This window comes from Tauraco erythrolophus, chromosome 1 (genome assembly GCF_009769465.1).
Source record: "Tauraco erythrolophus isolate bTauEry1 chromosome 1, bTauEry1.pri, whole genome shotgun sequence".
NCBI classification, from domain to species: domain Eukaryota; kingdom Metazoa; phylum Chordata; class Aves; order Musophagiformes; family Musophagidae; genus Tauraco; species Tauraco erythrolophus.
In genome coordinates this window covers 47922943-47940218 of record NC_141465.1, presented here as the reverse complement: position 1 = coordinate 47940218, position 17276 = coordinate 47922943, and the positions used below count along the sequence as shown (strand labels likewise).

The window sequence follows — 17276 nt, the reverse complement described above, 5'->3', positions numbered from 1 at the left end:
TGAGTGAAACTGCACTAACAGCATTCTTTAAAACCCCTTTTTATTAAAATAAGAATTTAAATTTCTTACTACCCTATAAAGTATTCAGAGAATAAAGCTGCCAGAATCTTCACTACTGCTAGATACTTTTTACTCTAAATATTATCTTTACATATATACTTATATTAAATTTTACATTTAATCCAATGCCCAACATGAAAAAACAATACTTTAACACTTAAGGACAATTGTCAGGAAGATGAGAGAGGCATAAGCCACAACCATAAAAAGAAAAAAAAAAAATCACCTTTTGTTTTGTTTATAGTTTAGATTGAGCTTCACAACTGCACTTGCAAAAAAAAAATTTAAAAGGTAAATTTGTAGTGCTGCACGTTTTGCTTACACTTGCTTGAAATAAAAAGTTTCTTAGCAAGCTCCTATTTGTTGCAAGCATTCACACTTGTATTAACAACTCAGCATACGTGTTCTTTGCCTCCTCCCAAAATACTCTATTCCAACATCAACAGGCCAATAGTACTTTAAGAATAAGCCAACGTGGTCTTCCCTAGTTGTTACCTTCAATTTCAGCAGGAGAGTACCTCAACAAACACATAATGCTTCTGAGAACATTAAATGAATATTTTTAGATGTCTGGCATGCCTTAAAACAGTAACTGTTATATTTAAAGGACCAAATTGGAATATACTTCTCAAGGATGGTTTAAACATACTCAGTGTCCAGCAGCAGAAAAGAGGCCAAATGATTTGTTGAGAATTGAGATATCTTTCTAGTCTCCATTTCTATGCTATAACTTCTGTTCCATCTAGATACTGCATACTCATATCACACCAACAACCACTTGAATTCTCAATCAACATAGATTCTAACTAAGAATCATTTAAGAGTGGATACATACAGATTGTCTATGAAAATTACCATGCAAACTAGAAGGCAAGTAACAAAAATATCTCAGCGAAAACTGTGTGGTATTCCATATACTAATTTAGAGAACTTGCTTCTTAAGGTCATATTCTTGTCTTCAAAGTAGAAGCCAAAGTGTTTAAAATGCAACGCACTTAGACTGTGAAAGCTACACCAGTCACGTCTAACATCTTTCAGCACTTTTCAATTTTAACATATGCACTATATAAGCACAAAAGATGTGTTTTTCGGCTTTATAGGTAAAGCCAGAAGTTTAACTATGTTGGCATTGTCAATAACAAATATTCTGCAACTACACTGTAACTATCTTTTAAATGACTGTGTTCTTACGGATAAAATGTGCATTTGTGAGAGGGGTGTGCGTGCTTGTCTGTCTGGAGAGAGTTTAGTATCAGGTGCTACTTTTACATAGTCAGTTTTCAGATCACAACAGCATTCTAGATGATTAAAGGTGATAGGATGACTTATTTTCAGACACAAACGTCCTTCTTGTACTACAAAGCACACACGTTAGTTGTACTGTTACAGTCATATGTAGCAGAAGCAGTAAGAAAAAAATCAATTCTTTTAAAAAATATAATTATTTAATCTTGTATGTCAAAAATGCAAAGATTGTAAATATTAAAAGCTATTCAGTGTTTCTAAAATATCAATCATGATCTATTTTTCTTTTCCAAAGCCATATTTGATACACACATCATTTCCCCAACCCTGCAGCTTCACATGTTAACTCCTTGCAGGACACCACAAGCACTGAGCAACTATATCCCTATCAGCTCAGTGTCATTAGATTATTTTGATGAGTAAAAGCAACAGCTGTCATTATTCCACTAAGTTGTAATTACACTGGAGAATAATTAGAAAGTTATCACTTTTTTTTTTCCACTTGAGAATAAATTAAAACTTAAAATTTGGATTTAAATGTCTTCCTTGTCTTGGAAGAGACAATATTTTTCCTGTATACTTTAGTATTCCTATTAGTCTCTGTAACATTCAAACTACAATAGATGAACAGTATTTCAATTCAACAATAAAAAATATAGCATACTGTTGGTGTTGACATGAAACCTCCATGTTCTTGACCCAAACTCTATGGTGTTGTTATTAATTCTATAATTTAGACTTTTTTAGTAGTTAGAATTCATTAAAGCTCACCTTACAGTTAATGTTTCATTTGTTTCACCAAACCTTGCAAAGCACAGTTTGCCATTATTTACATTTACCAGAAACCTACCATTAAAACACCAAAAGACCACCAGTCTGCACTTTGTGTATGGCCTCGTCTATAACCACTTCTGGTGCCATGTATTCCACTGTTCCACAGAAAGAGTAGGCTTTTTTTTCGTGATCAATTGACTCCTTACTTAAGCCAAAATCTGGAAGAAAAAATAATAGTTCTAAGTTTTTTTTTTTTTAATCACTCATGTGAGGTTAATACTTCCACCATAACGTGAAATGTGATGCTTATATCACTTGTATATACACTCAAATACACATATGGGAACTACAGAATTCTCCTCCCTTCGTTGCATTATCACAGGTCCATAACATCAGATACACTTGCAAGCAGGTATCTTATTTATATCCTCATATATTTCATTTATTTCAAATTAATTACACTATTTGCTCCACAGCAAAAGTATCTACCAGTTAAAGTTACTTACTTTACCATATTACTTCACCAAAAAAAGGAAATGCAAAGATTTTATTATGAACAGAAAAGATCCAGGTGTTGCAATTTCCCTTTATTCACCTGTCAATTTGATATGTCCTTCCTCATCAAGCAGGATGCTAAAAAACAATAAAAAGAATAAGATAAACTAATTGAAATATCTTTTAACTGTTGTTTCAGACAAGGTACTGACACTGTTTAAGAATAAACATAACAGCATACACAAAGATAAGCAAAATTGAACATGTATAAGATGTATAGAAGATAAATTTATTTTCCTTCAACTCTTCTTTTCTTTTTAAATTTGAAACATAATCAGTGTATCAGTTTTAACTAACTATTTGGTTAAATTCAGCACAGTAAATTAAATTCAGTAGTAACATTTATCTTGAATTTTCAGTTTTGGCCATCTGCAGCGTGTGTCATTACGACAATTGTTAAAAATAGAGATATAGTTCTATTTCTCTTAAACTGAGCAAGACCTGTTAACACAATGTATGTTTGCATATGCATACAAATAGTTATTCACTTGCAATTACTGTTTCAAAGCGTATTGAGCACTTCAAATAACATCAAGTAACAAATATTCTTGCGTTGTACCAAAGGACACAACCCATGGGCCCTACACTTAGAGCAGGACTTGTGCTTCTGTCTGTTCATTTCAATCACAAAAAAGGTCATGCTTCTCTGAGATGCCAACTATCCTTAACCAGCACTGAATATAATGGCAATTCAAAGCATGCAAAGTATTCAAGAACTGGGATCTATAACATCACCTACACAGTGGACTTAGTTCCTTCAGCTTCTCCTATAGGGAGCAGCGTTTCATCCTGGGGATGAGACATGACCCAGGTACACATGACTTGATCATTCCCCTGGTCCTTCCCTTTTCCTCCTTGCAGTTTCCATGGTGGGCAACAGCCCCACAGTATAGATACAGCCTGTGAGAGTTACTCATCCATAGCTTGATAACTGGCAAGGTTTTTTAATCAGATAAATCCCAGTCTTAAAACCAAGGCTTTTCAATAGGTAGAGACACATATAATTTCAATTTTTTTTTTTTAAAAAGTCTGTTTGAGGCTGTAGCTATTTAGTCTTCTAACAACTACTATTTCGTTCTTTTCCTCTTGGAAGTAAATGTTAGCAAAATAACTGCAGTTCTCTTGCTTTGCCTTCTAAAATGTTTTTCCACTTGTTCAGCTTATTTTTCCTCACTTCAGAATAGTTAACAGAACACTCTCGAAGTTCAAAAATAATTAATTCCCTGTTCATTTGCAAGTGCAACCCCATGCCAAAAGTCTCCAAATATCTGATTTGCCCAAGAATCTTTCCCTCTTGTCAGTCAGGGCTAAAGATTTTTAAATCTGTGTCTTTTTTCCAGGAGATGCACAAAAGAACAAGCTATCTTAATGGAAGCTCCACGTAACAGCCAGGTTCTGTGATACTTGTTACTCATTTTTGCTCTTTTCCACTAGGATTTTACACGAGACAGTTATCTCACACAGACTTTTCAGGTTCTCCATATAGCCATAACAGAAAAGTGGGGTCACCAAAGGACATCAGGACTTCAGAGTTAATATAGATTTCCTTGCAGTGAGGCAGAGTATGTTAACTATCTAATTAAGCACAACAGAGGAGATACACGCATTATATTGTCACTTAGATTCCTCTCTGGGTAGAGTGTAACGCTACAGCATATATTTATATCTGAAAGGCTCAAACGTTTCAGATGATAGCACTGACATTTTCTTCTTTACGTCTTCTAAAACTAAAAAAATTACTGGAGGCAAGACAAACAGGAGACAGAATTCAGTCATTTGAATGAAGCACAGATGACTAACACATTGAGACACAACATCATACCAGAATTGTAACTGGCAAGCTTATTTTTGCAGTGTAATTATGTGATTGTCAATATGTTAAATACAGCGTGTGACTTACTATTCTCATATTTTACTTTAAAATGTAAACTCTATTCTGCTCTTACTGCAGTGGATTTAAAAATCAGAGTTGGAAAAATGTTTGCTGTTAGGCTTTCAAATGCAACGACACAACATTGAACTGCAACTTTGTATTTTGTAACATTTGTTCTAAGTTTATCTCTAGTCCAGAAATTCTACAACAATGACAAAAAAAAGGCTGAGAAGACCTTTTCTCCATTGTACACTCTAAAACACCTGGAAAATGAAAGGTAGGAACATTGCAGTATACTCTTTACTTAAAGTAACATGGATTATAATACTTGGCATATCACTCTGAAACTAGATGCTCATGTTCAAGTAGAAATGAAATCCAATCTTTTTAATTAAAATAGCCCACAAGCTTCCCCCACCTCCCTCCCTGTTCAGTTTATAAAGAAATTACTGAAGTTTAAAAGCTGGAAAGAGAAGCACGTAGGTAGAAATGCTATACAAATCAAATTAATACACTGCATTTGCTGCAGAGGTGTCTTACTTCTCTGGTTTTAGGTCCCGGTATATTATTCCAAGACTATGTAGATGGTCTAAAGCAAGGGCTAATTCTGCAGGTAAAATTTAACATCGTCTTCTGTGAACATCACCTGAAAATGCAAAACAATGTATTTTACATGTATTTTACATGTACAGAACGGTTCTTCATAACACTCGATTTCATTTCTATACAAACTCTTAGAAATCAAATTTCTTGGCTAGACAAAACCCAGCATTTTATAATCAACACTATTTCACAGTACATACTTGAAAACTGCAAAACTGAGATTATGTGATTGTTCAAGAACAGACACACACATTGTAGTGGGACTGAAAAACTTTGGGAAACGTTTAAAGAATGTGACTACTACTTTATTGGATGTGACCACTTCATTTCTAGACAACAAACGGACTGAAGTCTAAATGCCTGAATTTCATCTATAAAGTCAGAGAGAAGAAAAGCAAACGCATCTTGTTTCTGAGCAGATTGTCTCTAAGCACTATGAGAAAGAAGTGACAGTGATGGTAAAAACCTCAAGACGTAGCCTGAGATGCAGCCGCAGAAGAGGTAGATCAAAGAACGCACTAAGGAAACAGCCTATGTAAGATCACAGGTAAGGCCTCGGACAGCAATTCCACATTTCTAGTGACAGGACAAAGGGCAATGGCTTGAAACTGAAAGAGGGTAGATTTAGATCCAGATTACATCTAAGGAACTAATTTTTTTACAATGAGAGTGGTGAAACACTGGAACAGGTTGCCCAGAGAAGCTGTGGATGCCCCATCCCTGGAGGTGTTCAAGCCCAGGTTGGATGAGGCTTTGAGCAACCTGGTCTAGTGGAAGGTGTCCCTGCCTGCGGCAGGGGGGTTGGAACTAGATGATCTTTAAGGTCCTTTCTAACTCCAAACCATTCTATGATTCTATTTTTATTATATATTAGTAAGATAAACTAAATACTGTTTATATTCAATGAAATGAAGATATTGTCCCAATTGTATCAACAACTGTTGTGATCCACTAACAGAAAACATTAGAATCAAATCATCTTTTTCTAAATTCTCTGAAAATTTAATTGTATCTCAATTTGTGGGTTTGTTTTTGGGGTTTTTTGTTTGTTTGTGTGTTTTTTTTTGTTTGTTTGTTGTTTTGTTTTTAAGAATTTAAGACTAATATCTGTAGATGCTTCATCTGGACCTGGAAAAAACGGCAACGGTGAGCACAGATGAACATTATTTTAAGTAAGTGTTACACATGCAGAATACTACATATTTTCCCCTTAGTAGTTTAAAATGAGAAGGTGATATCAAAGTTTGTACAAAAGATTGTTGGTGGTGTTACTTCTACAAAAGAGCCAATATTTAGTACAGGCACATTCAAGAAGGGAAATCTCTATAAGAAACATTTAAAATCCTGAATAATGAAAGATCCCATAAGGATGATAATACACTCACATTATGTTCTTAAAAAACATTGCATGGAGTTCATCTCTCCTAGTCTTAAACATCTGCAGTGTAGACATCTAGCTCTGAATTAGTCACTTTTCCTTTGGTAGTCAAAGGGGGAAAAGCAGGAACTTTTAGGCTGCAATTCATCTATTTTAAAATCACATGAATTGATATGAGGCTGACAATTGCACTCAACATACACATTTTACACCATTAGTTATGAACACTTGGCTTAGATTCATGTACCTATAATGAACATTTCTTATCTAACCATATTAAATCTTTTAAAATTTGAGTGGCTTAAGACGAAAAAGTCATCAGTAGGAAAGCAATATACATTCTTTCTTGGGAATGAAGAAAGAACTACGGATTTTAAGAAAAAATATCTCAATTTTAGAGTACCTTTCTACTTATCTGTGGCAAAACAAACTAAAATAAGCAACTTGAAACAGGTGGTCCCCCAAGTCCTTCTCCTTAGGCTGCTGTCAATCCATTCACCGCCCATTCTGTATTTGTGCTTGGGACTGCCCCAATCCATGTGCAGGACCTTGCACTTGGCCTTGTTGAACTTCATTAGTTCTCACAGGCCCACCTCTCAAGCCTGTCAAGGTCCCTCTGGATGGAATCCCTTCCCTCCAGTATGTTGACCACACCACACAGTTGGTGTCATCAGCCACTAAGTGGTCCATCAATCAGATCCATGTCTCTCCCAATTCAGTGCGAGACAGTGTCAATGCTTTGGACAAGTCCAGGTAGACGGTGTCAGTTGCTCTTCCCTTATCCACCAATGCTGTAACCCCATCATAGAAGGCCACCAAATTTGTAAGGCACAATTTACTCTTAGTAAGCCATGCTGGCTGTCACCAATCACCTCCTTTTCTTCCATGTGTCTTAGCACAGTTGCCAAGAGAATCTGCTCCATGATCTTGCCAGGCGCAGAGGTGAGACTGACTGGAGTGTAGTTCCCTGGTCTTCCTTTTTCCCTTTATAAAATGGAGGCTACGATTCCCCTTTGGCAGTTAGTGGAAATTTCACTGGACTGCCATGACTTCTCAAATTTGATGGAGAGCAGCTTGGCAACTTTATCTGACAGTTCCCTCGGGACCCGCGGATGCATCTCATCAGGTCCCATGGACTTGTGCACCTTCAGGTTCCTTAGATGGTCTCGAACCTGATCTTCTACAGTGGGCGGTTCTTCATTCTCCCAGTCCCTGCCTTGGCCTTCTGCAACTTGGGCGGTACAGCCAGAGCACATGTCAGTGAAGACTGAGGCAAAAAAGTCATTGAGTACCTCAGCTTTCTCCATATTCCGGTTATGTTTATGCAATCATTAAAAAAAATCTGACACTAAATTGTGGATATTAAACCCAGACACAAATCAGCTAATCTGAGTCCAACTACTTTACATAAATCCATGCTTTAAGACTCATCTTTAAACACAGTAACAATTAGAAGAAGAAAATTTTGCAAGGTGTAAAAAGCAGCACAGACTGTTTGTCTATGCCTTTTTTTCAGAAACAATGTAAATTACCAACAGCATTTTCATGAAGTGACTACTTTGTGCAAAAAACCCAAGCAAACAAAAAACCTAACTGTTTAAAAAAAAATAATTCAAAATGTCATTCAATGAAAACTAAATTAAAAAGGAAACTTTCCTAATATAGGCAATTTATAGTCAAACTTTATCAACACGCAATTTTCAAATTAAAAAGTTTACCTCTTTGGATAAACGTGTAAACAAGTCTCCTCCCTGAGAAAATCCAAAATAAGATATAGCTTCCCTTCTGTTTGAAAAGCTGAAAAGATAAATTGAAAAAAATTAAACATCATTTAGTTTTACCCATGATCAGAAGAATACCACCAAATAATTCACCCTTATTTTCATTATCAAATTAATTGTTCTTCTTTTTGCTTTATGGAAAAATTTATTTAAATTAATTAAGTAACTGTGCCTTTATCATGCACCAAGTAACTCTCATGCCATGTGAATGCAAAGCAAGTCATCAATAAAAAAATAAGCTATACTTAGGTTAGTCAGCATTTCATTCCAGATTTTGGAAAGAAAAAGTCTAGATTTACAAGGGCAAATTAGTAACTACTGCACATATTCTAAAACCTCTGGAAACTCAGCTTAACACGGAGGTCTCATCTAGTTTGCAAGAGTGACAAGTAAAATAGTGAAAGTTACATTATTTAAGCCACATCAGAGAGTGATAGAGATCTGAGGTTTGAACTATAAGAAAAAATGGATCTAGAAGAAAAAACACAAACTGAAAAAATGAACAAAAGAAAATTTTTTCAGTTTATTTCTGCATGACATGTTAAGAGTACTGATTTCCTCCCTTTCTCCACATGAACAGTTTTTTATGGCTGTCCATACTATTAAAATTGAAAGGCATATTCCCACCGATTTTGATCTAACTTAAAAATAATGCCATTACATTTGTTTTCTATAGTGTAAATAAAGTAAGGATAAGAAATAATTTTAAATAAGTGAATGACATATACAAAACATAAGAGGTTTTGGAAAAGAATGGCTAGACATAAATAGATAATTGCTTTTTAATAAAGCAAAGGACTACAAGACTCTCAGTCCCATAAAGCTTTAATACGATGCATGAAGTTAGCCATATGCTTACTTTGCATGAGAATTACTACACAGCAAGTCTTTGCACGGTCAGGATTTAGATAGCACACTAATTTCCTATGATTCTCTGAACCACAAAGCAAATATTAGGTACTATCTTGACAAGCACTCACTTTTATGATCTAAAAATCAATTTTTCTGCAACTCACCATAATGTAACTTGACAATGAATGGATGGTTAACTTCTACTAGGATGTCACGTTCCATTTTTGTCCGAACTCTATCTCGAACTACAACAGAACATATGCAAGATTTAAAAAAAAATTTACATTGTGAATCAGTATTTCTCCTACGTTTCCTGATATACCATGGGGTACAAGGTGAAGTACTACAATCGTCTGCAGGTCACTATACACAGAAGAGACAAGAGAGAATTTATTTCACAGCGCAGGGTTTTCTGATAGATCTCTTTATGCATTTAAATTTGTTTCAGTTTCCGCTATTGGCAAAATCTGACCCTGGTAAATAAACTTAACAAAAGAACAAGAGAAAACATAACCACTCTTCAATCTGGCCTATACTTAGTTAGCTTCTTAAACAGTAGAGCAAAACTGCCACAGCTATGTATAGAAAGCACAGCCATTTTCTCCACTGTTGAAAAGTAGGGAGAGCTAAATCACAGCAAAACAAACTTAGAAACATGACGCTATCATGAAGATGCTTATATTGGTTTAACTCATTCAAATAACCTGCACTATTAAGATACTAAGTGCCTCCACAATTTGGAAAGGAATTTTTTTTTTTTTTTGTTTCCTTTATTATCAACTTAAAATAAAAAGAACATACATTCAATGTAGTGTGTATTTCAGAGAATCTTTTTGATTTTAATAAGGTTTACTGAGAGTAAAAGTGTGCATGGAGCAGTATACTGGACATCAGAAGCAGGTACTGCTCAAGCTACCTGTGCTGTCCCACCGTGGTGGCTCAGAATGGTGCACGTATCTGCCACTACAGGTTAAACTAACTGAGGACCACGTGCAGATGCCCCGCATACAGGGCTGGCAATCCATGAAGACAGGCAGGACAGTCAGCTGAGCACGGCACCTACTTCAGCTGTCCTAGGCAACTCCCCTGCCACTCCAGTCAGTGCCTCGTTCCCATCAGAAGCTCCAAGTCTGCCAGGACACAGATAAAATTCAAAACTCTTACTGATGACAGCTAGCAAAGTTTGCTACAGTAGTTTAAGATGTTGCCTTTCTCTTTCTTTCCTTTATTCTATGTTTTGTTACTGCCCTTTTCCCAAATGTTACAAATTCTTGAAGGAAGCACCCCAGAGCAATGAAGTCCAGTCCAAAGTTTAAGTTGCTGGCATTTCTTGTACAGCTATCAAGCCAGAGTTCTCAGACACTAACACATAATAAGGCAGGGAAGAAAGGCTAGAAGCAAAAGGGTCTTTTAGAAGTTCAGCTATATTTTCCTAGAAACAGGACTTAAATATAGGTACTTGTGAAATACAGTTACATAGATACCTTTTCATGAATGAATAAAACTATCAAGTTTCCAACTCCTTGCAGAACAGAGCAAAATCACATTTGAATTTTGAGCTTTACATCTAAAGTAATGAAAATGTCTCAAGACAGTTACGTGATTTCACTGTTCCAAGGGCTCATCTGAATTACAAAACTGAAATTCAGAATAGTCTTCTTTTAGGCAGATTCAGTTGAGAGAAAAATTCAAAAGACTTTTAAGTGTCTATAGCTATGCAACAACTACACAGATAGCAAGCCTTATATCTGAAAAGCTAGAGGAAGACCAGATTTACAAAACTGCAACCAAAAAAAAGTATTAGGAATTGAGCTCATTTCAGACATCAGTATTAGCCATAATTTGACTTAAAATCTGACTTTTGCTGACCATAGTTTCCAAATGTGTACTGCTGGAAGTACTGATTTTTCCTACTCTAGCAATGATCTGGTGCTGTTTCTCTCTCTCACCATCATAAAGGGGCACTGAAAGACGATATCTTCTATCCCAGTGTATTAATAAACTAGGCTCTGCACTAAACAAAGTTGTATGGGTATAATCTCAGATTTGCTCTAAACATTAAAAGGTCAGACTGTATAGTTACATCAACATGTTCTGGCTAATATAGTTGCATTCCTGTGAAAATACTACCTCTAAATATGATTTGTGAATCGTGCACACCACCTTTGATTATGAAGTGGTCCTAAAGGGCATTTTTATCTTTAATTTTAGAACACAAAAATAACTTTATGAAATAGATTTGAAAGAGTTACAGAACCTTAGACAAATCAAGTAATACAGCGTATTATTTAAAGTTACAATATTAGATCTCAAAAAACATTGCAATTATGGAAAAAAAGAATTAGTAGGTTAATTTAATGTTAAGATTTCAGCAGTAGCCTTCGTTTGCTTGCATCTCCGCTCTTCCTAAAACATGTATCTGAACCAAAAGACACTCAAAATCATCTGAAAATTCAGATACAAAGTGTCCTCCTGCTTGTGTCACTTTTCTGCTCAAGCCTTTCGCATCCTTGAATTCTTAATGCCTCAATGAGTCGTCTTTTCCAACCAAAAGCCAAGCTTCCAATTTCAGTATTTATCAGTCTCTGTCATCTGTAGGCAAAACTAGATCCACAGCTTGCACTGTAATTTTTACACTTAAGGTTAAACCACAATCAAAAGGTGATGGAGAGAAGTCCTCTAACGCCTTAAAAAAGCAACTGCTGCATGACTCTTGACTCCAGTTCTGAGCTATTAACAGGCTGGGGAATGAAAGGCTATTGAGGATATCAAGTACTTTAAACAAGTGGAAATCAATTTCAGAAAAATAGGAAGTAAATAATAACATGTGCCAGAAAACAGAGAGGAATCAAAACATAGGAAACTTCAAAAACACACTCTCTGTAATAGTTCTTAGTGAAAGTGATATATAATGAGATTTGAGAGAGAGATATTCAGCACTAGATCTTAAGCAGAAAAATTTCAGGCTCAACGTTTTAGCAGAAGTTCAAAATTCAGTATAAGTTTTTGTTCCCTCCATCATTCTATGAATATTTTCAGATGAAACTGTATGTTAAAATTGCAAATCAATATAATCAATAACATATGTGATGTACTACAGGTTATTGGAAATATCCCAAAATTATCATGGCAATTTCAGTGCAGCCATGAGTTAGAAGAACTACAAATAGGCAGAACTATTAAACAATAGCATAAAGCAACAAATATACATTCTGGTTAATAATCTACAGTGAAAAATACATTATTTCTTTTTTCTTATGGAATTCTCCAGGACAGAACTGAGGTTGTTCAGACTTGAATTTATTTTGTTACTGATACCATTCAAGACAAAAACCATCCAAGAAACAAGACAATTTACAAGCCATTTTTTCTCAAGTAACTTAGATTATTAACTTAAGATTTTATCAAGTATATCCTACATTCAGAACAAGTGCCAAAAATTTGGGGAAAATGTACTGTATACTTCTGTTTCAAAGAAAGACTTAAACTCCTTTGCTTAGAACTTTTGGAACAAATAAGCTGATATAATGCACTTTTAAATATCATGACCTAATTATAAACCGAGCAAAAGGCACTAACTGTATCCTTGGTGATACACAGCAAACGGAAAAAGAGAGGATATTAAGTTTCAAATAACAGCTCAGAAGGCAGATGTAATACAACTACTCTATTAAACTACCAACACCTAACAAACATTGCATGGAAAGGAACCTACTTTCCCTTATAACTACCAATATAGTACTTTGTTTACTTAATCTTTCTGGGTTTACAATGCAAGAAAGTGTATTCTGCTACTTGCTGTTTGATAGAAGAAAGTTGTAAGATACAATCTGTACAACAGTATATGTGTAAAGATTAAATTTTGGTATAACGTCCCGGATTCCTCTCCCCCTCCTCCTCACCCCAAACAGTGCTTACCTTTCAAGGTGGCCTTTTTCAATACCTTCATTGCATAAAGCTGCCTAGCATCTGATCCTGAGATTTTTTGACAAGAAAGACCTGTATTGAAAATTAAAAAGAGTTATTAAGAGAAATAAAGGCAAGTCAGATCAATATACTTTGGTATAAAATTCAAGTAGTCAGTATTATTTCAAATGAAACTCCACACTATTATTCCTCCCAATATTATTATTAGGTTCTTCGACAGTTTTAAATTCTGGACAGTCAAACAAAAATTTCCTTGCATTTTTTCCTACTATTCCTTCATTTCATAATCTACAAGATTCATTCAAGACAAACAGTCTGCTAAATTAATTTTGGTTTAACTTAATTGATTCCAGTGAGTAAAGGAAAGGATGAATTTGGATTCCCTCAGAAGTTAAGACAAATTTGAAACATAAAATTCAACTTTTAAGTATTAATCTCTAAATAGATTTATTCTTATTAAAATTCATAAGATGGCATAGCAAAGGTGCTAATAAAACAATTGTCAGATATGAAAATAAGTATGTGTACAAAAGTTTATCCAGAAAACTACATGAATCAATGCAAAACAAGTAAAAAAAAAAAAAAACTATAAATTATAAGAACCAGCATCTTGTGTCACAAACCCATATTTTTTATGGCGTGCTTTGGTTGAGTTTTGCACATATCAATAAAGTACAACCAGTCTCAATTAAAGTGTGTTTCATTTCCTTCTGTAGTGTAATGGGATTTCTTGAGTGGGATTTTTTTAATATCTGCAATACAAAATGAATTCCAGTAAAGACAAATTTTAGATTTAGAACTGAAGAAAAAAAAATATATCTGCCATTCTGGTTATTTATGAAAAAGTGCAGAGATGTGTTGTGGTATATGAGAATGTTAAACGTATTATATGAAATTAGTTTTATGTCTGGTTTTGTATCCAATTCCCAATTATGTTAACATCCTTTTGCACTATCCAGAGATTACCAAAACATCATCAAGAGACCTTGAAAAGCATGCAAATTAGCCTTTTTAAACTGAATGAGAAGTAGTGACATCTTTCCAAGTTACTAGGAAAAAAGAGATTACAGGTTTTGCAATACTAATCCTTTTTGCATAAAGGCTAAAACAATTAAGGACAAGACTGGCATTTTTGCAATACTTTGAGACAGCTAGACAATCAATTATTTTTGCTTTCTCAAAACTTGTCCTGCCTACCCAGCAGTTATAGCACTGAATTTAGTGATATCATAAAATAAAAGGGATTGTTGAAATTATAATTTATTATGTTACATTTCCTTGCCCCCGAATCGCTTACTTCTCCTGATATGAATATTTCCAGATAAAAACTGATTCTGGATGAGGTCAAACAACATAGGAAACCACCTTTGGAATCAGGTTTCTCAGAGAATTCTTACCAGTTTGAGTAAAAAAATTTACAGTTTCTAAACATCTGGATTTCCAAGCTTAACTGGAACTGCTACTCCAACAATGTCATTAACAGTAACTTCCTAACACTAAGAGAGAATTGGAGCGATTATTCTCATCATTTTCCCCCATATCAAAGATGGATTTGGCATTATATGCTAGAGCTTAACATCACATTCAGAATTGCAATTAAGGCTGAAAATTTATGTAAAGGCTCTGTTGTCTTATACTGCATATTCCATTCTGTTTCAATTATCTGTCTTGCCACACGAAGTTAACGTTTTGCTTCCAAGTTGGATTTGGACAATTAAAAGCATGAATCATGTACACTTGGTGAGATCTCAGTGTGGACAGTAATCACTACATGCCAGAAACATTAAGTCTTTAACAGAGCTTCAAACGAATATCAAAATACATTGTGGCTTAATTGAATTATGACAGATAATGCCTAGCATGAACGCAACTAGGGTATATCATGTTTATTTCAGTACCTATTATTGTCTAAAATTTGTTCTTACAATTACCATCTGCTACGAAAATAAATTCTGCTTATAGCTTTTGTACTAGTGATAACCTCCCATCAGCAAGTTCGCAACTGAGAGTACCTAACAAAAAAACCTTTCAACTCTCATCCCCTCAAACAGAGAAGATTAGTTATAGAAAAATGACATTCCATTTTAACAGTGAATATCTGATTATTTCATATCAAGCCAATTTTTCTATGGATCTTTTAGACCTACATAACATACAAACTAGAGTACTGCTTTAAAAATATCTGCCACAATTACAGTGGCTAGTTACGCTAATTTAGAAAGCAGTTTTCACCTGCAACATTGCCTTAAAGCGAGATTGTAGCTGTTCTAAATATTTCACTCCTAACATTATTCAATGCTATATTCCTGAATAATTTGCTTCACAAGAGTTCAGTTACCAACCTTTCCAAAGGATCCTTGTCCTAGTACTTTCAGAAGTTCAAACTGTGAAGGGTCTGCTTTCTCATGTCCTTCCTTTACATGGTGAGTTATTGCAATTTCTTTGATACTTCCTTCTTCCTGACAGAGGAAGAGTGGAATAAGTTTACGTTAGTGGTGCATCTTTCCAAAACATTTATAAATTCACAGTATGTTGAAAAACACCTGTGCCACTGAATGCAACAAACTACATGCTCCCAAATGTAGATAAAAACCACTGAGAAACACTATTTGCATAATTAAGACATTAAAAATAAATTATATCTGTTACAAAAGGCAGTATTAGTTCAGTAACTATGTGTCTTAAGCTTTTAGGGATGTATCAGAATCCAGACAATAACAAAGCTGACAATAACAAGTCAGTGATTCCCAATCTTTTGTGCTTATTGTTTGGTGCATAATCTCCGCTCCAGATTCACAACCCATTAACGGAAACCAATCTTCTTAAGAATTTAGCCCTCTTAAAGCACACCTAGAGTGCATCAAACAGACCAGATCTCTTAGGAAATCCCTCCTTCTTAACAGCTTGATGTGTGGAAACAGACTCCACAACTTGGAAAGTTGTAAAGTAGGTATGTTTATTGCAGCGCTGGGTGCACGGGGGATCGCTCCACCACAGACGTGCCCACCCGCCGTAGCAGTTTTTCTTGTATTTATATAGACACACTCATCACCTCCCCCTCCCCCAAAAAGGGCAGTCTCTCCCAGGAGATCATTTCCATAGCCCATGCCTCAGGATCCGCCTCAGGCTCCTCCTTGACATGCCTCCTGGTGGTCGTGAGCAGGGGTCTTTGGGATGAAGGCCATAGGTCTTCCTCGCTGTGTGTTTTCACTTCTTCCCTAAAATTCCTGTTTTGGCTGGGCTTGCAGAGCCAAACCGTTTCCCAGCCTGGCCTGGCCTTGAGTGGACATCTGGTTGTCTCCTACTTGTTATTGTTTGAAGACAAACGTTAGTTCTTGTTAGTCCTTATCTCTCCTCTTTGTCTGTTTTTCCCCCTATGGGTCATGAGTTACAACCTTGCCATCATTTATTTTGTCTCTCTTACCGGCCTTCTTTTCGGGTAGTTAGTGTTTCAAAGCAGGGATTAGTATTTGATAACTTCTAACAATTCACAGAGCTATTTCACAGAGCTATGTATTTCCCAGAGTCTTATGCTGTCTTATGCCTATTCTTATACCTATCCATAGAAATAATAGCTAATATAGTCTTATGTAGTCTTATGCCTACTCCTATACCTATCGCCGTATCAAGCTGAATGAGGACCACTATGCTGCAGCGATGCTAATGCTCACCTTTATAAGACAGTGTAAGACTCTAGACATTTCCCTGCAAAGCAGCACACCTCTACCCCCACTTCAGGAGCAATAAGCTCTTCACCTGCCACTGAGAAAATTCTGGTGAGGAAAACAATCTCCTTGCCTCCCCTCTCAGGGACAGCCTATTCTATAAAAGCTCTCAGTCTTCAACTTTTCCCCTTCTGTGAGAAACCAGTCACCAGAAAGCTCTAAAGGGCTGTACACCTTCTAGTCTTTTTGCACTCTGCACTTAATTCAGTATTTTCTGCACAGAATTTGAAAATCCCCTGAACAGCAAGACTGCTTGCTGCACAAGGAAAGAATTTCAGAACTTATAAGCAACTGTTCAAAAGGAAGTAGAACACTGCGTTCTTATCAACGTCATCTGAAGAACTACCTAGGCTGGATTGCACGCAATGCCTAGGGAGCACTAAGTTAACGCACATAACACAAATACATTAACTGCAATTTCAACTGTTTGTGTATTCTCTTCCTATTCCTTCTATGGGCTATAGTGAATAAAATAAATCTCAGAATACTTTCCCCTCTATTTA

At 35.6% G+C, this 17276-nt stretch overlaps 1 protein-coding gene across 1 annotated transcript in view; it reads right to left on the bottom strand.

Annotated features, from left to right (window-relative positions):
• Positions 1-17276, bottom strand: part of RPS6KA3 (ribosomal protein S6 kinase A3) — an 86251-nt gene that overhangs the window by 29600 nt on the left and 39375 nt on the right. The window contains 10 exon segments of the mRNA XM_086615496.1: positions 2156-2208; positions 2211-2297; positions 2675-2712; positions 5048-5120; positions 5123-5153; positions 8207-8241; positions 8244-8285; positions 9286-9366; positions 13040-13120; positions 15387-15507. Of these exon segments, the coding sequence (XP_086471622.1) occupies positions 2156-2208; positions 2211-2297; positions 2675-2712; positions 5048-5120; positions 5123-5153; positions 8207-8241; positions 8244-8285; positions 9286-9366; positions 13040-13120; positions 15387-15507 (642 nt within the window).